This window comes from Stegastes partitus, unplaced genomic scaffold (genome assembly GCF_000690725.1).
Source record: "Stegastes partitus isolate 25-593 unplaced genomic scaffold, Stegastes_partitus-1.0.2 Scaffold1226, whole genome shotgun sequence".
Lineage (NCBI taxonomy): Eukaryota > Metazoa > Chordata > Actinopteri > Pomacentridae > Stegastes > Stegastes partitus.
The window spans coordinates 179,043-200,424 of NW_007578957.1; the positions used below are offsets into that span (position 1 = coordinate 179,043).

Below are 21,382 nucleotides of genomic sequence, written 5' to 3' on the forward strand. Positions count from 1 at the left end.
AGAAAATCAAAAGAAGTGGTTTTGAGATAAGGTCATTTTCTTACAGTACAAAATAAGCCTTTGTGTTTTTTTAAAAACAGAATATCCATATACTAACTTTTCTTTATTGTTAACACGGGAGTCATGTGGTGTCTTTAATTAGAACAAAAAATGACAAAAAAAAAAAAACTTCTTGTGTATAATGTGTAAGTGTAAAAACAGGACATTCCTTGGACATCAGTGATTTTTAAAACACTAAGCTTACAATTGATTTTTAATTGTGTACACTACCATTTTATACAGTAACATCAGGGCAAACTAGCAGTAAATATTTATTATTATCATATCTCTAGAAGACTAAGTAGCTGACTTTATGTTAGCTAATAATGTTCTGTTACATTAACTTGCTGATCACTTGCTATATAGCTTGATTTCTTAGGTTACTGCTTAGATTACTGTAGGTTAAATAGAATAGAAAAAAATCCCTATGGATTATTTTTGTCCTGGATTTAAAATACCACCGATAATGAAGTAAAGTTATAACTCTTCTCCTTGGATCCTAAATTGTAAATTATATAGCAAGATTAAAACTGTTTAGAAAAAAATATTTTAAACACTTCTGTATGTGCAATTTATAATTCATGTTGCAGTTAAAGTCAGAGTAACATCAAAGAACATAGAATATAGTTGATCTTATGCATAACGAACAAGTTTGACCCAAAGTGTCCCAGAAACCAACTTCCAACTAACAATAACCTCATTACGTTATTTGACGGCGACGGTCACATGAACCAATCAGAAGCTGTTTCTGTTGTTACGTCAGCACGTCGCTGTACGTACGGGTGAATGTGACAAGCGAGCGCGCCAAATTGATATCTCCCACCAAGGCAACGTAGAACAAAAGATTTGGTAGAATTTAAGAGTAAACAGCAATAAAACGAAGCAACACACGCCGTTTGGAAGCTTAAGAGTTGATACTTTACCGGTCAAAACTCGGAATAACGTCCTCGGTGCAACCGGAGAGCTGTCAGGATGGGTTTGCTCGACCGCTGCCAGGAGCTGTTCAGCACCTCCAACTTGTACGAGGTTCTGGGAATCAACAAAGAGGCGACCGAGGCGGACATCCGGAGGAGCTACTACAAAGTGTCTCTACAAGTCCACCCAGACCGGGCTCCCGATGACCCGCAGGCCACGGAGAAGTTCCAGGTGAGCCCTCCGTTGTTGTTAGCTGTCATACAGCGCACACAAAACAAGCTAGGCTAACCAGCTAGCTAGCTTTGCTAACTGAGATGGTGCAGGTTGAGCACCTTCCTCCTGGTGTGCAGTCAACATTTATCCTAAAGCCTTTTGTTATGCATGTGTGATGAGTTTTTTCAAGCATTGTTTTACCAGTGAAACAGAGGCCTGTTAGCCTATTAGATTCATCAGGTAAGCTATGTCTTTACGTTTATTGAAAACAAAACCTGCTCCTTTTATAGCTTCTTTTTTGTTGTTGTTGTTTATTTTCAAGCTTTAACACACCCCTGAAATACATACACACTCAAATAATTAAAGATGGTGTCATTTAAGCAGCAAAATAACATAGATATGAAGGCAAACTAAGCATAATGTGTAGTTTCATCATTACATATTATATTATACTGTATGTGTCATGGTGTTTCATGGGTTTATCAGTACTCAGTCCAAACACTAGTGTGTACAGAACATATAACCAGAATGAAATGTCAGTCTTTTTGGCATCTCAAGTGAATTATATAATCTAAAAATACTCTATAGCAGTGTTGCAACAACCCTGGTAATCCAGTGTTTCCAGGTACAAAAAATATCTGCTAAATAATTACAGCATTGCCATAGATTTTAAAAGGAGCAGCGTCCATAATATAAGGCACAGTTGAGTTTTGACAAATTTCTTGGCAAAACATGCCGTAGACGTGACTTTTTAGAACTGCTGGTTACTAATGCACACAATACGCTGGTCTTTTAATGCATGCATCAGGGTTTTCTCCTGGATTGAGGCATTTTTTGCAGCCTCCAAAGAGATTTTAAGCATCCCTCAGAGTTTTTAGTCTATGCAAAAGAAAAATCCCAACTTAAGAATTAGAGGAAAATGGATGGATCTCTCTCAACACAGACTGATGATCCCTACTGCCATGCGTGGTCACCTCCTAAATCCCCATTCTGAGCCAGGAAAAACCCAAATTCTGTTTCTATAATTCTCATATTTAGTGTATAATAGGGGCTGCATATGTGTGTAAAATGTCCGTGCAGGTGTTGGGGAAGCTGTACGCGGTGCTGAGCGACAAGGAGCAGAGGGCTGTTTATGACGAGCAGGGAGTGGTGGATGAAGAGTCTGATGTCCTGAGTCAGGACCGCTGCTGGGAAGACTACTGGAGACTCCTCTTCCCCAAGGTACAGGAGCTCAGCAGGTGTTTTGTTTGTTTACTAACGTGACTCAATAATGAATCACTCTGATTGCTTTGTCTCATACATGTGATGACGTGACTCCTGAAGTGAGTCACTTGTATTCCAGGAATGTTGGGGGTTTACTGCATCTGCCATACATTAATTTGAATGTATTTCTCAACTAGCTCATTTGGAGCAGCATCATTCAATTTCACATTGTGTCGCTTCCTCTCTCCCCGTCCTCCTCCTAGATCACAGTGCAGGACATCCTTGAGTTCGAGAAGAAATACAAAGGCTCCGACGAGGAGCGTGAGGATGTTATCCGGCTTTACGTGCAGCACCAGGGCGACATGGACGCCATCACAGCTTCGGCTCTGTGCTGCTCCCAGGAAGATGAACCCAGGCTGTGCAGCATCATCCAGGCTGCCATAGACGGCGGCGAAGTCACATCCTTCCCAGCGTTTACTCAGGAGAGTAACAAGAAGAAGAGGGCACGCAGGAAGAGGGTGAGAGCCTGAAAATCCTCACAGCTTATGTAGATTTTGTTCAGTTGAGTTTCTTTTTCATTATTGTTGGATTGCCATAATATACCCATAACCCTTTAATCATCTACTTTTGATGTTCAGTGGTGTGTTCACTCTCTTTGAATTTTACAAAGTCTCACTGCAATTGATCTTCCAGGCTGACAGAGAGCGACAAGAAGCAGAAGAAATGCAGAAAGAGATGGGGCTCGGCGATGAGGATGATAGTCTTGTGATGATGCTTAAGGTAACAAGTATATATGCACACATGTACGGTACATATGAAATTTGGCTTTTTTGTTGTTGTTGTTGTTTGTTTCTAACTTTTCTTTCTTATTTTGCAGCAAAAGCAGAAGTCCAGAGAGCAGAATTTCAACAGTTTCCTCTCAGACCTGGAAGCAAAATATGCCAAAAAAACACCCAAAGGAAAAAAAGGAAAAAAGTGAAGAGTTTAAAGGTTCTGATTGCAGCAGATATCTGCATTTGTTCATTTAAAAAAAAAAAAAAAGACAGTTTTTTGATTAACACTGAAGTACACGTGGTTCCCTCTGTAGACCTCCTCATAAATGTTCATGCATCTTTTATTTCTTGTCATTTCTCTCGTTGTAAAACACGAATAAATCCATATTTATGTAGTACATCGTTTGTACGCAGCTTTTTTATTATTAAGTATAAAACAGAATGCATTGAAGAGCTTTAATTTTCAAGCTTTTGTTGCCTTTGTGGCATGGCTGTCTGATATCTCAAGAATGAATACATGTAGAAACTAGCCTTTGTGCAGTAACCCTGATGTTACCTGTCAAAGCGTCCCCACTTGGCTTTGCTCAGAAAAAAAAGGAAAAAAATGACACCAAATACAGCATTTTGTACCAACATGACAAATGAATTCCTTTAGTTATTTACAAATACCTATAAATGCCTCTTGTATTCCTGCAGTGGTGTATTAGTAGAAGCACTTGGGCTGCAGAGATGTTGCGCTCATACAGATGCCACATTCATTCCTTTGATTTTAACAGAAAGGTGGCATCTCGTGATACTGTTCCAATGATATGCAATGAGAGGCTCGAAATATATACAGATTTTTTTTAAACGCAGGGCGACGGAAACTTGTGTTCTTATAAAAGATACAGTACCAAACTCTCTGATGTTGCATCAGAGAGGAAAAAAAAGTGCCTTTTATCCTCTCTATCCCTGTCTGGGTGGGTGTGTTATTCCCTGCATAGTCACTGACCAGTACAACAACAACACCGCAGAGGATAATATACAGTACATTCACATATAAATAGATATATATACACATTCACATCATACATACCCAGTACAAATATCCATGTATACAGCTCATTCTGTACATGATGATGGAGTTACTGTTGCTAGTCAGTTGTGTTTGGCAGCCACATGAGCTGATTTCTGCAATACAAAAATAGTCCTTTAACAAAAACTTTACTAAAGCAGCATAATGTGAAAAAAACAAAAAAAAATCTGCTACTTCGGTAAAACAAAACTGTTCAGTGGGCACAGATGCTGCACGTTGTTGCGCTGTATAAAGATAAATGGCTGAAAGGTGCGGAGAGCAGAGGCAAACTACAAGCCAGGTCTGCTGGCTCTGGATGAGATGCCTCCTCTGGTGTAGGACCGAGGCCCCAGTGGAGCTACAGGAGGGAGAGAGAAGAAAAAAAAATGAAATTAATGAACCACCTCAACCTAAATAAGATTACCAGTTGGTAAAGCTGAAGCCAGCTGCTGCCACCTCTCACATTTATAGTTGATCTGAGGTCCAAATCTGGAAGGCTTTCACCAGCCACTTTAATCTACTGACCTGGGACGGGCGCTTGCGGGTCTGGCTCCTCTTCGTCTTTGATGGGCGAGTGCCCCAGGGGGTGATGGGAAAACGAGTCCAAGAAAGATGAGCTACTGATGCCGAGGCTGATGCCAGTCACACCGATTCCAAGAGAGTCTGGTGGAATGAATAAATACATGAATGCATAAGTGATCAAGCGGTGTGCGACAGAATCCATTTTGACGCAGTTAATGTAAGTAACAACCTAAAGGAAAAGCAGGAATCTGTGTGCAGTACCAGAGATTCCTAACCAATGTTTCTGTACCCCAACTTTTAAAGTTTGTGGGGAACTTCAACTGATTGAATCAAACAGAAATTGTGATTTTATTAAAGTATATCCATATACGGAGTCAGTTAATCTACCTAAGTGTACAGAGATGTTGAGGCTACAAGAACAGGAAATGATAAATGGGTAAAATAAGGAGCTAAGCATAATGGATGCATAGTTGACTGCTCACAGCTTTAGATAAATGGTTTACATTTCCAGCTTCTGTCACTCTAAGTGGTTTTAGTAATCACTAATCACTGACATTTCAGTTTGAACACTATGATGACGTCCAGCTCACCACTTTATCCGCCATTATTTAACAGTATTATCAAGTTTAACATCAGTTTGAATGAGAACATTGATGATCTGCTCTACTGACAGAAGCATTGAGAACCACTGCACCCCTTTCCTGCAGGTTTTTAATGATTTCTATTCAGCTATTCAGGTTGAATTTCTGACCTGTGCCCACGGAGGCTCTGCCTGGCCGGCCCTGCCCGATGTTGTCCAATACTGTGAAGGAACGACGGTACGGAGTGTCCGACTGAAAAACCACAGCCAGAGTCAAACGTACTGCTATACATACTGATCACACCGAAGTTAAACACAACCGCTAACAACTTGGAATTACAAAAACACTGTTAGAAAAAGACCTACTGTGTTTGTCCATAAATAAAACTGTTACTGCTTATTATTACTGCAAGTCTACTGTGTTGTATTCTGTGCAGATGACCAGACTCTCACCCTGTATGTGTGAGTTGTGTTGGGGCGAGAGAAGACGTCCAGCAGGTGGTGACGATCTCTTGGTATTGAACTTCCAGCTTCGTCATTTATAGCGCTGTGGGCTCGGCTGGACGGGCCTTTATGACGCTAGAGGGACGGAAAAATGGACACACAGCTGATGACGGGGGTTTTACTGCATATAAAAAACTGATCGACACATTTACAAAATGCTGCAGTACATTGTTGGGCTCTATACATTATGTGACTCTTCGGGGATACTGGTACATGGTGCTGCTGCCTGTACCTGTGCAGGTTTGGACTGCTGCCCTGAGTGAGATGATTCTGGATCCCCGGTGCCAATGGGTGGAAGAAGTGTGTTTCGGCTGAGAGGCAACGCTGGAGACGTTAGTCGGTCGCTGGCTGTGGGTCTGCAGAGGGAATAAAACACACTTAAAGACAGCAAGTATAGAGAGTTTGTTTGTTCTATGCTGTATCTATGATTCCAAGTTTGTAAAGAGATGAGAAGGAATTTCTGTGAAACTCTGAAGTTAGAATTAATTTTTTCACCACAACACAAAAAAAGGCTAAAATGTTTCCAAGCAGACTTTGATAATCAGCTAAATGTGCTGAACTGTTTCTTGGCGAGACACGGTGACATTGTGCAATTGATTTTGATGACAGTGATGAAAAATAAAATCATTATTTGCATCTTACTCTCAGTATGAAAGCAAACAAGCACATCACCTAAAATGTCAAACTGTATCTTTACAAAAGTCATGAACTTTACACTTCCTGCGTTCACTATTAGATAATCACGTAGAGTTTCCAGCTTTTATAGTATTTGTCTGTCACCTTTCGTTCCTGACAAGTTCATCCGTTAAGTCGGTTTCACATACGAAACTTCCATCACCTCCCAGTCTCATTATTCTACTGACACGGAGCCAAAAGGCACACGTTGAAAGGGAGTGTGTTTTCAAAGCAATCTCTCTGCCTCTGCACAACTTCAGAGGCCATAGGGGAGAAAGAGGGAGTAAAAAGCGAGACGGGAGTGAGGGTGGGGTTCCCGGGATGATAAAACTCACAGACGTGTCCCGCGGATGACCTCATCCATGGATCCCGCTGTGCTGGACTGACTCAGGCTGGGAACCAGCGGCAGGAGGGTTCGGGGAGGAGGGTTTCTGCGCCGAGCCGACTGCGCCGGGCGGGACAGCGAGGAAGAGCTCTGCTCCAGGGCTCGGCGAGGGCGAGGTTTGCTGGAGGGGACGACGCTGGAGCCTGGTCTGTGAGACGCTCGCTCCTCTGGCTCCCTGAGTGGGAAGGAGAGGGTGAAACACAGAGGATGAATTGTGCATTTTTAGCCAGCCAGCTGGCTGAGTACTCTGCCAAACAAGGTGTTAAGACCAGGGACAAAAACATGGCATGAGGGAGGTGAATGTGTTTAGCTGTAAATGGAAAACAACAAGATATCTATGTCTATTTAGTCACATACTAAGAATATACACATGCTTTCTAAATGTGTGACTGATTTGGCTTTAATTTCCTATTTGGGGAGTAAAACGTGTCCGTACTGGTTTCTCTCCAGCACACCCAGGTTCCTCTGCTGCAGGGGGATGCTATGGATCACGATGAGGTCATTCAGGTTGTGCTGAGTTGCTGCTGCTCCTACAGGGACCCTCCCGCCCTGGGGAACGGTGTGAGATGAGCGAGAGAAAGTAATGAGACAGGTGGGATGAAGGGCAAAAGATGAAAAAAGACAAGAATGATTAAGGGATCAAGGACAGAGGGAGCAGAGAGGAGACAAACATATGAGAGCAACCCACTGGTTAGTTATTTCCATTTGCACAATACAGTATAAACTCAAAGAAATGGTTATTCATCATGCAGTGATGTAAGGACCCCATGTTTGCTACGCCACCATCCAAAAATAATAGTCACAACAATTAAAATGCAACAAAGGCGATAACTAACAAAACAATGCATTCCAACATTCTCCTAAAAGAAAACAAGGATCTAAATAAAGTCTTACATGTTGAAGTAAGTTGCAGTTAATTAAAGAGGTAAACGATGGTGATGCTTTCGTGTTAATCAACAGGCACAAGCACATTTATTCTAGAGGTAAAGAAAATGAGCCGCGATGGACGGCGTGCACGCGACACGCCGCCATTTTGGCTCTAAGTGAGGGAGTTACATACAGCGGAAGGCCTTTTCTGCTTTTTGGATTTCCGTCTGGACTTGTGCTTTGAGCCCCTTGACTTTGTGTTCTTTAAGGTAGAAAAGGCATGTCCAAAGAAAAGTAGTGGATATAGAAGGAAGAAAGGAAGAAGGGTGATGAACAAAGAGGGAAATGAAGACAGAAGAAAAAGAATGAACGACAAAAGAAATGTAAGGAAAACACAAAACACGTTGGCAAAGTGAAGGGCAGAGAGGAAAGAAAACAGTGATACGAGTTAATGAACTGGAAGCACTGTAAGGCTGAAGAGCAACAGGCAGGAGTGAAAAACAAGTGATAATCTACTACGAACTGTGGAGCAGATGCATATGATGCTTAGAAGAGTAAGATGAGTCTGTCAATACATACAAGTGTAAAATCAGAAGGGATTACGCAAGAAGACACCTTAACATTGGTTGCTATGCCGGCTAATCTGAAGCGTTTTCATTCTAGTTTAATCTTTTTCTTTTCATAGTATATATTATACTCGCTGATAAAAATGTCCTAAATGTGCTGCTGTCTTTGTCTTTTGTTTAAAAAGAGTAATTTGAGATTAACTATAGCTATACAAAAGGTCACTGATGTTATCATTGTCGAATATTTTTTCATGGCATCTGTTAAAAGATAGAAAATAGCAACATTTTTTAAAAGACAAAAATGATTTAGAGATTTGAATCCTGAACTGATGAAAGTGGTTAAATGAGGATGCCAGTCTGCCCCCCTAGACGCACCCAGACACCCCTCAGCCCCCCCCTCAGACCACTGACCTGGAACTGCAGACCAGCAGTGAGCGGGGGCACCCGGCTCTGGCCAAGTTTGGGAAGCATCGTGGGCAGTGTGGAGAGCAGCATGAAGGGATTCTGGGAGTCTTGCGGCACGGGGCTCAAGTTCCCAGAAATCTTGTCGTCATCTGCCAATCACACATGTAGGTTCACTTCCAAATAAGTAATGTACGTTTGTTAGAGAGTTTTTGTCCTAATGCATGCAAAACAGTGAAATTCAGCCCCACGTGAGGTGCAGCACTCCCAGTGGCGTTGGACCAACTCTTTCATGCAGCCAACCAGCTGCCGCCACACATCATCAAACAGCAGATCGAGGACAGCTTGGCGGCGACACCGGTAGGGTGAGACGGGGGGCAGGCAGTGATGCCTCCGTACTGACTCCGAACAGTCCTGGTCCCAGTCGTCATCCCTACAGAAAACAAATCCCTTTTTATTCAAGCAGTGGAAGCGTTAGGTTTGGTATTTTACAGTTGTAAAAAGCAAGTAACTCACAAGTCTCTGCTATCAAAAGCCAGATATTCCTCCATCAAACCTTCTACTTCAATCACTCTGGGCTTGTCATGGCTGCTGGAGGTGCATGGAGGTTCATCCAGTTCAGCTGAGGAGGACTTGATCAGCGCCGCCCTCCTGCCCTGCACATTCAAACTTTCCCCAAAACAAGAGCACACACAGTTGAGCGCCTCAATCTGTGCACACAAAATGGACACAGACAGAAGCTCTATGTTGTCGATAAATAATAAATACCGTCTGACAACACCGGGTCGAGAAGCAGAATGAAATTCTTGGCACTAGCAGACACTTTTGCATATGTACAAGTCTGTCTGATTTAATTTTAACTCTGTTGCGTCAACCCAGTTTAGAGGTGAACTAGTCAGATAGTCTAGCGCCTCCTCGTCGACCATCAACAGTGTCAGTCGTGGCCTCTTTTTCAGCACATCTAACCAGCAGGACTTCAGCCTAAATACTCAGTTAACAAGCCAGAGGATCTAGGTCACAAAACCACAGCAAGCCAGGACTCCTCTATAATTGACACGCTAACATCAGTCATCTGGACAGCCAGCAGACACAGACAGACATTGCAATATTTCTTCAAACACACAGTCGCTCTTTTGGGCCACAGCTTCAAACAAAAACACTGTAATTTGTTCTGTGTGTTTGTTATTTAGTGTTGACAGAGTTCACTACCAGCAATTACTGAATAGACTTCACCTGAGCTGTTTCGAAGTAACGCAATTCCAATGAATGACTGATATATGTATTTATAGTATGTGTTAAATCACCATATAGAATGACATGACTAGCACAAAATTGAATCTGCCTTCGGGGAACTGTATCGGGTGAACTTTGACAGCCTGTCAGTCAGCCAACCAGTGAGTCAGTGCAGTGAAGACTTACTCTGTGCAACCCTTATCTTTCTCCTGGGACTTCACGCTGCTTTCTTTGCCTATTGACGGGCTGCTGGCAGAGCTGCCTTTCCCTGAAGTAGCGTACCACTGGAAGCCCTCATCACTGGGACACAGCAGCTGAGTCCCCAGGATCCTGAGCAACACATGCACACACAAAAAAAAAAAGAATAGGTAAAATATAAATGTGTTTTCCAACAAGAATGAAATGTTTTTCTCCACAATCAGCCTTAATCTTTGTTCCCACCGCTGCCATGTTTCACTCAGAAACTCAAAGAGCTGGGAGCCGGTAGGAAACAGCGGATAACATACCGAAGATGTGGGAAACGCGTGGCCCACTGCTGACATTCATCCTGCAGCCCCTGGAGTATCCCTCCCCCGCCGTCTCTCCCCTCGTACAGCTCTTTGTCGATCTCCTCAAACATTTGCTGCACCTGCCGTGACGCTGCCTTGTCGAACTCCTACGGGACAGAGAAACAGAGAGAAACACGGGAAAGAAAGGTAGTTATACCTCTGTTCTCATACACCAGCTCCATGACAGAAAGCAGCTGCTTTTCAGTCTGTTCATCAGTTACTGGCGACACATCATCACAGCAGGCTTCAACGTGCATGATAATTAGCTCCTACGGTCCCTCGAGATGTGCTCGTGGTCAAGCTGGATTGTTCATGTGATATCAAAAAAGGGAGCGACAAGGAAAGAGGAGAGCAAGCAGCAGGTTAGGTTGCATAACTGAGGTTTTTTTTTTTTTTCTCTTTCTCAGAAGCAACTTGAGGACAATGAACTAAATAAATTATTGAGTCTTGGAAAAGTTTTGCAGGACCAGCTGAGTCTAGAAAGCCCAGCAAAATAACAAACCAATACCCAGTGGAATCATGCCTTGCATTAATAAAGAAGTCGCAGACAAACAAGCCATCTGCTATACAACACAAATACTAGTTGCATATTCTTCTATGGTTTCCCAAACATTTGCCAAAAAGGTGACAAATGTTAGTGAGTAAATCAAAATTCGACATCAACATGTGCGTGTTTGTCTGTTTGTAGAATCAGACTAACAGCAAGGATGAGAAAATGCTCGAGGAAAAACATGTCCCGCGTGAGTGTGTGCGCAAACAGCTAACATCAGTTCACTATTAGGATATTGTCGTCTTCAGAGCAGACTTACATCGTAGCCCCAGGAGAAAACAGAGCTCCTCTCTGTGGAGATGCCAGTGCCTGTGGAGCTGTGGATACCTGACCAGGACTGGTTGGAGTCTACGGAGATGACGGTGGGACAGTCAGAGTGGCCTGATGCAGCAGACGTCTCTGAGCTAAACAGAAAGACAAGGAGGTTACATGGAGTGTGCACAGCTTGAAAAGTAATGAAAACTGGGGACACATAGGTTGTCTTAGTTTCTAACATTCCTTCCCACTGCAAACCATTCCTAACATATCTGTCAAAATGTAAATCAAGTTTCTGCTATGTGGCAGAGGAAATCTAACTGGTGGTGGGTTGTGATATAATCAAAGTGGAAAATGAAGGGCAAATGTCAAAGTCATTGAATATTCTAACAGGCTGCCTCATTATTTATTCTTTTAACCGCACATCTGAAGGAGGCAATGTGATATGAATTAATCCACTGCTTCTGGGTGTCACATAGCAAGAACCCTGGGAATCAGCTGTCCACTCGAGATGGTGTAACATTACAAAACACGCAAGCGAGAGTGTGTGTGTGTGTTTACTTGATGTAAGTAGTTTAATCTCAAGATTTGCCTCCTTACGGTACAACCCAGGCCTGTATGTCCGTCTGTAGAACTTCCAAAACTGAGTTACCTGTTGTGTGCGGAGACAGCTTCCTGCAGGTCGTGGAGGTAGCGCGGCGGGGTTTGGTTATCGTCTGCTTCTTCCGGGAGAGGATGGTGGTCGAGGCTGCTTCGAGACAACCCACGACTGAAAACAGATTGAGAGTATTGAATTTTTAAAAAATAAGTAACTAACAAAGAGAGTGTATTTTATTTTGGGGATGCGTTTAATGCCAGTGATGGGCTTTGAGCTGGAATAACATAACAGGTTGACATGAAAGTATAATGCTGTGTTTCCTTTTATTATACAGACACCAGTCAAAACAAAACAAAAATTATATAAAATATGTAATTATGATGTTCTTCAGTTATATGTGATCTGTGTTAATCATGTTTTTTGTTGATTTATAAGTTTTAAAAGATCATGTTGGTGGTTTTGCATACCTTTAAATACACTTATGTATAAGTTTCTGCATCTGACTGTTCTCTGCACCATGATATTGTGGAAATAAGGAAATCTGGCGTAGTCAAATACTAGTGTGGTTGGTAGGTTAATAAACTGGTGGACATCATCATGTGCTGTATGTCTAAACCAGGCCAGATGGGCAGTCACTAACTGGGTCAATACAAACATTAATTTCAGGCTGTCAATCGATAGCATTGGACAAGTCAGTCACTCATCCTGCTTCCTCCCAGTGTAGCATCAATCCCTGACAGCTAGAAAAAACATACTTTACAGATGATCAAATAGCAAATACAGCTTTGCCCTTTAAATAACGATACTCACATCTCTAGTTTGTGCGATACAGGTCTCCTGTTGTATCGTGAAATCATTCTCCTTCGTCTCCGTTTTATAGGCTCAAGTCCTCGTCTTTCATTCTTGCCTCCGCTTCCAGGACTCTCTTCAAACAGTTTGGAGGGAGGTCTGACATTTTCTCCAACATTAGTACAAAAGTCCTGAGCGTACCCCTTAAAAAAACCACTGGACAGCTCTCTGGACACAGATGCTAACGTTGTTTCAAACTGTTGCTGCTAATGTTAAAGAGGAAGCTACGTGTAAAAATTAGCTAGCTAGCGGTGCAGGTAAAACATCAACAAGGCACGAATAGCATTGTATAATTTCCCAAAAACCTCACGTCCTGGTAAATTAACGTTGCTACACTAAATAGGAATTTTGTTTGTTCCGTAAGTTGCCAATTGATTAAGTTTTTGTCTTAAAATAAACGAGTGGGTAACGTTAGTGAAGCTAGCTATCGCCTGCTGAGAGGATAATCTTTGCTAATGTTAGCTACGGTTAGCACCACCGACAACAACAATATCGCGGCTGTCATGGATACGCAACTTCGTGGCCCCGAGGTCTCATGGGAAATGGATTTCGGACTTCCACAAACTAGCCAAACTCTACATTGCCAAATTACTACAATTCCCGGCGTTCTTTGCGACAACGTAACTACGATCATTAAATGTGTCCGCTTGACCTTAGCCGACGTGATGTTGATTAAACTCTAAATGCTCACTATGTTATTAATTATTTGATATCATAAATTCTGTAGATTTTTGTTATGCTATTTAAAATTGGGACCGTGTAAATTATTTTAGTTTGTAGCAGAGCTGAACACTGTAAATATTTAATGTAGGAACCTTTGGTGTGACACGATTGAGGCAGTCGACTGTAATTCGCTGCAGGACCTAAACAGACACAGATGGCGTGATAGCAACGCACACAGAATTGAGTACAGTTTCATTTTCTTCAGAATTGATGCCACTCTGGATTATTTTGACATAATACATCCCGTTTAGTTACAAGACAAGGTAAGTTCGACTGACAATTCAAAGAGACTGTCGTGAGTTTTAAAAGTAACACGTATTAAGGTTAGCTGCTGCCTACACGGCTGAGACTTTAGCTCATAATACTTAAGTCTTGTTTTGTAGGTGAATCTACAGACATAATTCTCGTAGTTTAATCGTAACAACTGGACTTTCTTGAGTTTCTTGAAGATGTTCCACCTCTCATCCAAGAGGCTTCATCAGTTCTGACTGACTAGTTGGGAGTTCCAGATACTTATATCCTTAAGGAGCCATTAACGCTGAGTTTGTTTTAACTGGTGTTTGTTGTTCCCCTCCCCCCTCGTTATCCGCGTCGTTAATCTGTACATCATTGTCTTCACTTGAATCTATTGTAGACAGTAATGTATAGATTTAGGCCAGGGAGGACAATGGTTTGAGAGAGGAGTGAAAGAAGCCATCTATTTCAAACTTAACAGAAGTGAAGGTCTAAAATGTTTACAATTCAGTCCTAAAAACTCTCCCCAGAAAGGTGAAACCACATTCACACCTAGCCACAAAAGACCCTGACGAACGCCATTGTGGCAGGGGGAGCACGAAAGACTCGCATAACGAGGGGGGAGGGGAACAACAACCCCCATCTGATACCGAAACTCAGGTGTTAATGGCTCCTTTAGGATATAAGTATGTGGAACTCCCAACTAGTCAGTCAGAACTGATGAAGCCTCTTGGATGAGAGGTGAAACGTCTTCAAGGAACTCAAGCAAGTCCAGTTGTTACGATTAAACTAAGCATGACCTGGATGACTGGGAATCTTCATAGAATAGAGACATAATGTTGGATTAGCTCTCAGTGCAGACCTTACAGATAATATCTTTTACAATCAGGTCTTCCAAAAAAAACTACAACTATGGACGCCCTGCAGAGGAAAGTGATTCAGGAGGACGTGGTCCAGTACAAACTCTTCTTGATCCAGCCAGACGGTTCAACTTCAGAGGAGACTGAAACACGCCTCGCTCATCTACTAGAGGAGATTTTAGCAAAAGTTGCTCCACTCCTGATGCAGTACATCTGGCAGCATCAGCCATTCAACCTCAAGTATCACCCGGAGAAAGGTCAGAAGCACAAATATGAAGCAATTTAGACCATAAAATGTGTCTATAAAGACTTGATTGGTACACTGAAGAATGTTATCTGTTCTGTTTATTGACAGGAGGTGTTCCTGCTCATATTGGAGGCAGCACTCAGTTTGGAGACAATGTTGAGGACGAGTGGTTTATTGTTTATCTTCTGCAGCAAATCACAGAGGCGTTCCCCGAGCTCACAGCCAGGTAAGACGGAAGTTCAGATTTTTCTTAAAGTAAAAATAATGATTGCTGTATTAAAGTGTTTATCAGTCACATGTGTTTCAGCTTCCAACTTTAATTTTGTGTGCAGAGTTGAAGATAACGACGGGGAGTTTATTCTGATTGAAGCAGCAGATTATCTGCCCAAGTGGCTGAACCCAGACACCAGTGAAAACAGGGTGAGTCATTCAAATCAGATGCCAGATATGATGAGGATCTTTTATCTCCTAAACACTGACTGGCCCAAATACAAGTGGAAATTTTTCTGCTGTATATTCAATGACATTGGTCCATTTTGGTGCATTCTTACATAAATTTAGCAAAAAACTAAATATTTTTTTCTGATAATCTTCAAGTCTTTGCCTGGTCATACTTTAGTGGGATGAACAAACAGCTGCCATTAAAGGAATGAGATCAACCTAAAACCTTTAGTTATGAGTATGATATATATATAGTTAACATTAGTGTAAAGTCATCACATGTGTGAGTAGTGTAAAGTAAAAAGACATGTGAGCTACCGGTACAGCCTTTTTACATCTTGTCTGTGTTCACGCCTTCATTTCTCCACTCTTTTTCTTTTGCAGGTCTTTATTTTTCAAGGAGAGTTGCATATTCTGCCTCGTCCCTCTAAATCCAGTTCCGTGGGCTTCTCAAACGATGTGGTACCCAGTGTGGCACAAGCTCTGGCCCTTCTTTCTGCCCACCCAGAAGCCTGTCAGGCAAGCCCCAAGATTTGTTCAGCCCTGAGGAAAAGACTAGAGGGGTAAGACGGATTCTGAACATGAGAAAAGTCTGATAACATTGTGATAAATACATTTGGCGTGTTGTCTGTGCATTCCTGCTGTAAACACAAGTGAAAATATGATTACATCAGTATCAGCATTGGTGGTCTGTGGTATTATTGGCTATTTAAATGTCAGAACACAAGGTTTTAAGATGCAGAATCAATGTTGAATACAACCACAACCTTTATAAAAGACTTGCAGAAGCCTAAGATGTATTAATATCAATAGATGATGAAATGAACATGCATCAATCTTTACTTTCCACTCAGATACCCAGAGAAGATAAAAACCAGCCTCCACCGTTCCCACTGCTTCATACCTGCAGGTATTGCCACCGTGTTGGCACAGCGACCAGACTTGGTTGCTCCTGCAGTTTCAGCGTTCTACCTGCGCGATCCAGTCGATCTGCAGGCGTGTCGAAGCTTCAAGACCTTTCCTCCTGATACAAGAGTCCTCACACTGGTAAACACGTGCAAATATTTTAGACTGAAGAGCTCTAGGCAAAGGATTCACATTTAACGATTAAAAAGGAAACCTTCTTGTCCAGATATTGTTATTCTGTGATGTTTTTAAAACAGATGTTTTAATGCGCACTCCTGTAATAACTATTTGTGTTAATATTTTCGGTGGTTTGTTTCAGCCTTTGTGCTTTGATGTATATTTCCAGGTGACGTTCACCTGTTGCCTGTATGCGCAGCTGCAGCAGCAAGAGTTCACCCCAGACCGACGGAGCGGCTTCACCCTGCCTCCTCGCTCTCAGCCCCAGTACAAGGCTCATGAGCTTGGCATGAAACTGGTGAGACATCATCTGTGTTTTTCTTCATCCTTCATGCATTTACTGCAAGCAAGAATGCAGATAACGGGGTGTTTTGCATGTTTAACAAAAGTGCATATCTGTGTTTTTTCCTCCACTCCCAGGCTCATGGCTTTGAGATCCTGTGCTCTAAGTGCAGACTGCCTTCCTCAGAGCCTGATGCCCCGGTCAGCTGTAACCCTCAGTGGAAAGGCTTCATGGACAGTCTGAAGAGGAACGGCTACTTCCGGGTTAGTTTCACTTTTTTAGCGCACCATTTGTTAAAGTTAAAAGCATACAATTTAAGTTTAATAGGGTTTATTGAAAATGCAATATACTAAGCATGTGTCTACTGTCAAAGTTTTTTTTTTTTTTTTTTAATTGTTGTCAATTGCAGGGAGAACTGGAAGGTTCGGCTCATTACAGAGAACTTACAAGATCTGCAGAAAACTTCTTTAAACAGTCAGTCGCCTCAACATCAAGGTGAGGTTCATGGCTGCAATTATACATGACTCACTCTGAGTCAACACACCCGCCTTTGACATCCAGGTGTGTCTTTCTAAATGTACCTGTTGTGTTTTCTCAGTACATTGTCTCCAGGTGAGGAGGTTCTCCAGCTGCTGCACAGCTGCCCTCCATTCAACTTGGAGGAGTTGAAGAAACGCGAGTCAGAGCTCCCCCAAGAGGACAGTAAGTGAAAGAGCTGACTAGAAACACTTAATTATTTGACAATGAAATGCTTAAACCGTCTTTAGCTTGAAAGGTATTTGCAATACGTTTCAAGCATGTTGCCATACTGGATGTTGAGCATATTGGATGTTGAGCATATTGAATGTTGCCAATGTGAAAGTGTCTCAAAAATATTTGGATCGAAAGTTGACCAGTCTCGTCAGCAGAAATTTTGCCAAATCAAAATATGTGAACATATAGACTTATTTTTACTTACAGCTGATGATAAATTCTGGCAGGTGTATTGTAAGTATTTCCTGCACAATGAGAAGGTTTGAAATTAAAGAAACTGGGTTCCGTACTTCACATGAAAGACATTACTCCTCACTAAAGTGTAATTTTCTCACTTGAGATTGTTCATCGTTTACAGATCAATAGAAATGTATAATTATACAACATTTAGCTAGCTGAAGTCTGCCTATGATGGCTTGTATTTTACTTAAATAAAAGTACATGCTGTAACATTTGTATGACCTTGTGAGAAAGTAAACGGTGCCTTTGTTGGTCTGCTCCCTCCACCTGGGATTCTTCCTTCCAGTTCCTTTCACTTCCTGTCCCTTTTTTGGTATGCATCCCCCATTCTCTACCTTCCTCTCTTTCAACCATATCCCATAATTAGTTTCTCTTTGTGTCAATCTCCAGGTGACAGCTGGCTGGATATCACAGCTCAGGATTTGGAGCGGCTGCTGCAGGAGAGAAGCGGGGGGTTAGCTGATGTTGGCAGCCGAAACCCCTCCAGCTCCACCAAGCAGGCGCAGCGTGTCGGGGAAGCAGAGGGGAAGGGAGAGAAGGCGGAGGACACCAAGGAGGAAGAGGAGGCCGGTTACAGCCTGGTAGCCGTCAGTCAAGGGATGAAGAACTTCCTCAACGCCATGTCGTCGCATGAGGGTGCCGAACTGCCCTGGTGAGACTAAATGACTATGAGGCCTGATTGAAATTCAAATTATAGTCAATGAATGTAATGATTTACTAAAAGGTAATAAACAGAAAATCTCACACACACACTTGGTGGGTGCAGTAAGTCTGACCAAAGTCTAGTTTTAATGTGCTTATGTTCATAATTTTGCCTTGTCTACCTGAGCTGTGAATGCTGCTGTATTTACACTCCAGCCTTTCTTACTAATGTGTTTAGACAGTCATGCAAACAGTCTTGCGGTTTCAGGCCTCACATTGTCTTTCTTTGTATTCCAGGAGCAGTTCAACTCAGCCCTTTAGCTTTGACCCAGAGTCCATGTCTAACGCACTGGACAGACTACTGGGTATGTAGAAGTCATGAAAGATGTACAGATACGCAGCTGAAACTTGTTCCTTACTGAATCTCTCTGTCTGTCCTTTGTTTTTATAATTAGCAAGCAAAGAAGACGAGCTGGACTCAGACGATCTGGATGATGATGATGATGATGATGATGATGAAGAAGATGAGGAGGAGGTGGAGGAAGAGAAAGAAGAGGCCTCCGTAGGTCATGCAGAGATGAACGGGGCAGAAACTTTGGACAGCCTCAAAAGATACATGGACCAAATGGATCAGGAGTTGATGGGCACTAATATCGGACAAAGCTTCAATCAAACGGTAAATACGGATTGTAATTACATCCTCATCACGTCTCCCTCTGCTCAACCCTAACCTCAACATCTGTATCTTCCTGAATCTACATCTGTCCTTTCTGCAGATTTACAGCAAGGCCAGCTCGGACAATGGCTCCTCTCACCCCTCTCTGGGTAGAGAGGGAGAAGTTGAAGAAACCGAGGAGGAGATCCAGCCTTTAGACGTGGACATCAACCTGGTCACAAACCTGTTGGAGTCCCTCAGCTGCCAGGCTGGGTTGGCCGGACCGGCTTCCAACCTGCTGCAGAGCCTGGGGATACACCTACCACCCAACGCTGATCGCTCATAAAGGACAACACATAGACTCAAACAGTGAATGAGGCAGTGTTTGAATGAGAAGTAACACACCAGCAATGACGAAGTGCCTTCGTTACATTCTTCTGTTGCCAAAGGATGTTGAAGATGTCCCTTAGAGCTTTATGGTGGTTTGTTTACATTACAGCGCATAGTTTCTTCTTCAGGACTAGACAAGATATTTACTGTACTGCAGTTGGAAAACTCATTTTGAATTGTTTGGAGTTTATTAAATGGAGGCTCATACATGTGCACCAGATAAACTTCAATCTTGGTTGCACTGTAAATTTTCCGTGTCTGTTTTGCCATCAGAATTTTAAATGTGACTGAAGTGTGGATTTCAGATTTCTCTAACAGTTTTGTCTTGTTATCTAAAACATTTCGAGTAAAGAGTAGGTTGGGGAAATCATGTTAGAACCTTAAAACCGAGTGCAAGACAAAGAAGACGAAAGACTCTCTCCATTACCTCTGTTTGAAATCACGATACACTTCATGTAAACGTAAGATTATGCAGCTATGAACTATTTCTGTCATGTTTACTGTGAATCCTGTTTTGTGTCATGTCGGGATACATGTGTGTTTGGTTGTTACACGTAGAATAAATACTGTTTTCTAAATAAAGTCCAGTCTCATTTCACTTTATTCCGTGTTTACAGATTATCTTTGTTTTACAGCATTTTTCACAGTATTTTTTTTAAAGCATCAGTAATGATATAATTTACATTTTTAAATATAATACATATCCACATTTTTAAAAATATCAAAAATAACTTACTTAAATTAAAATGCAATTGAGCTTCGGATAATAACTCCTTTAAAAAAAAAGATATTCTCAAATAAAATACAACAGCCTCACTAGAGCTTCTGTGTAACACTCTCCTCATCGTGAGCCCTTCTCATCTGACATTTTAACGGTCAGATTCATTCAAGGGCAACTTTAACCAACTGCTGGTTAAAAATTCATTTAGTCAATGATTTGAGTTCACATATTTTTAACACTGTTAAATAAACATGTAATAAACGGGGCTCAAACATTTATGCAAAGTTCAACCTGTTCTTCATCGTTATCCCCTTTCATCTGAAAAAGCCTTCAGAGTCATTGAAGGACAACTTTTCTTCGAGCTCTGGTTGAAAACACATTCGGTGAGAAGTAAAAACAGGAGCTTTAGTCGCTTAAATACTGTTAATTATGTTGCACATACAGTTGGGTCCAAAAGTCTGTGACCACCTTGAAGTGTTCCCACTTCCAGTATCAGACAATAATGCTAACATCTCAAATTTACTCATCTTTTCATTCATATACATGAGGAAAAAAAAGATGTCTATTGATACACGTTGGACACTAGAGTACCACCTTGAGCTTTAAATGAAACCTTGATTGTCTCACCTGCTCATTTGTCTTATTGCCAAAGGGTTTGAAACATATTTCCTATTAGAGCCACAGTCATTGTTCCTCTCGTATCAAAATAACGTGTAAAGAAGTTTCTTTATTCCATGAAAACAATCCCTTAATGTCTTCAAATGGCTTGGATGTGCAGGTCTATAAAGTTCCTGCCTTTTTCTCCATGCACCCCTCCCCACTCACTGCTGCTCAAGCACACCAGCTCACCTACAACACTGTAAAACTACTCTGAACTACACAATGGTAAGCTGTGGTATTGGAGCAATTCAGTGATGAGGAATAATGACACAGGAAGCTCCACCCTGAACATATGTTACGTATAAACCTCCAGATGTCTGAATCGGTATCATCTGTACTTTACAGTTTCAAGGTGAGAAGCTCGACCACAAGGTTGATATTTTCCTCATAATATGTCTTCTCACATACAAAAAAACACAACAAGGGTGTGTTAAAATTAAAAATAAACTTGACATGCATCGGAGCACATCTTTAAGGCCAAAGTTAGTCTGTCCTTGTTTTAAAAGCCACATGATGTTCTATAACCAGAACAGGGTGATGTTTGTTTGGGTCTTCACATGTTTTGATTACACTGTGTTCTATCTTGTACAGATGTTCAGTTGCCTCAGTTCTCTGACACATTGTCACACACATTTAACAACTAAAGTGCACTGAGAGAGTAACAACAGAAGTGGTGTTTATGCAGAAAGAAGCCTGCATCAACGGCATATGTAGCACAT

At 41.8% G+C, this 21,382-nt stretch overlaps 3 protein-coding genes across 4 annotated transcripts; 2 read left to right on the forward strand and 1 right to left on the reverse strand.

The window, feature by feature from the left end:
- The first annotated feature begins 826 nt into the window (after positions 1-826).
- dnajc9 (DnaJ (Hsp40) homolog, subfamily C, member 9) lies at positions 827-3,541 on the forward strand. Its single transcript, XM_008297521.1, has 5 exons — positions 827-1,185; positions 2,248-2,388; positions 2,634-2,888; positions 3,064-3,150; positions 3,248-3,541. The coding sequence occupies exons 1-5, from the start codon at positions 1,012-1,014 to the stop codon at positions 3,347-3,349; spliced, it is 759 nt and encodes a 252-aa protein (XP_008295743.1). The 5' UTR covers positions 827-1,011; the 3' UTR covers positions 3,350-3,541.
- A 5-nt stretch (positions 3,542-3,546) lies between these two features.
- On the reverse strand, positions 3,547-12,920 carry fam149b1 (family with sequence similarity 149 member B1). 2 transcript variants are annotated; one of them, XM_008297520.1, is made up of 16 exons: positions 12,693-12,920; positions 11,937-12,053; positions 11,289-11,433; positions 10,438-10,586; positions 10,118-10,261; positions 9,215-9,367; positions 8,950-9,131; positions 8,708-8,850; positions 7,924-7,992; positions 7,300-7,412; positions 6,814-7,038; positions 6,036-6,159; positions 5,753-5,878; positions 5,471-5,552; positions 4,723-4,860; positions 3,547-4,555 (listed from the first exon to the last, which is right to left on the reverse strand). In XM_008297520.1, exons 1-16 carry the CDS (start codon positions 12,737-12,739, stop codon positions 4,488-4,490), a joined length of 2,025 nt encoding a protein of 674 aa, XP_008295742.1. In that variant the 5' UTR covers positions 12,740-12,920; the 3' UTR covers positions 3,547-4,487. The 2 variants fall into 2 exon arrangements, with proteins under 2 accessions (XP_008295742.1, XP_008295741.1); XM_008297519.1 differs by lacking the exon at positions 7,924-7,992 and having other exon boundaries at positions 12,693-12,839.
- Positions 12,921-13,626: 706 nt separating this feature from the next.
- Positions 13,627-19,864, forward strand: ecd (ecdysoneless homolog (Drosophila)). Its single transcript, XM_008297522.1, has 14 exons — positions 13,627-13,717; positions 14,578-14,805; positions 14,904-15,021; positions 15,128-15,215; positions 15,621-15,799; positions 16,091-16,283; positions 16,489-16,617; positions 16,740-16,865; positions 17,012-17,097; positions 17,201-17,304; positions 17,986-18,247; positions 18,535-18,602; positions 18,693-18,913; positions 19,014-19,864. The coding sequence occupies exons 2-14, from the start codon at positions 14,601-14,603 to the stop codon at positions 19,236-19,238; spliced, it is 2,004 nt and encodes a 667-aa protein (XP_008295744.1). The 5' UTR covers positions 13,627-13,717; positions 14,578-14,600; the 3' UTR covers positions 19,239-19,864.
- Positions 19,865-21,382: the final 1,518 nt, after the last annotated feature.

Excerpts from the sequence above, each read along its gene's own strand:
- dnajc9 (XM_008297521.1), top strand. The coding sequence starts at position 1,012 with ATGGGTTTGCTCGACCGCTGCCAGGAGCTGTTCAGCACCTCCAACTTG. Across the intron at positions 2,889-3,063 it reads AGAGGGCACGCAGGAAGAGG|GCTGACAGAGAGCGACAAGA; the intron begins GTGAGAGCCTGA and ends TTGATCTTCCAG. Across the intron at positions 3,151-3,247 it reads GTCTTGTGATGATGCTTAAG|CAAAAGCAGAAGTCCAGAGA; the intron begins GTAACAAGTATA and ends CTTATTTTGCAG.
- fam149b1 (XM_008297520.1), bottom strand. The coding sequence starts at position 12,739 with ATGATTTCACGATACAACAGGAGACCTGTATCGCACAAACTAGAGAT. Across the intron at positions 10,262-10,437 it reads ACGCGTTTCCCACATCTTCG|GATCCTGGGGACTCAGCTGC; the intron begins GTATGTTATCCG and ends TGTGTTGCTCAG. Across the intron at positions 4,556-4,722 it reads CCCGCAAGCGCCCGTCCCAG|CTCCACTGGGGCCTCGGTCC; the intron begins GTCAGTAGATTA and ends TCCCTCCTGTAG.
- ecd (XM_008297522.1), top strand. The coding sequence starts at position 14,601 with ATGGACGCCCTGCAGAGGAAAGTGATTCAGGAGGACGTGGTCCAGTAC. Across the intron at positions 16,284-16,488 it reads ATACAAGAGTCCTCACACTG|GTGACGTTCACCTGTTGCCT; the intron begins GTAAACACGTGC and ends GTATATTTCCAG. Across the intron at positions 16,866-17,011 it reads AGAGGAACGGCTACTTCCGG|GGAGAACTGGAAGGTTCGGC; the intron begins GTTAGTTTCACT and ends TGTCAATTGCAG.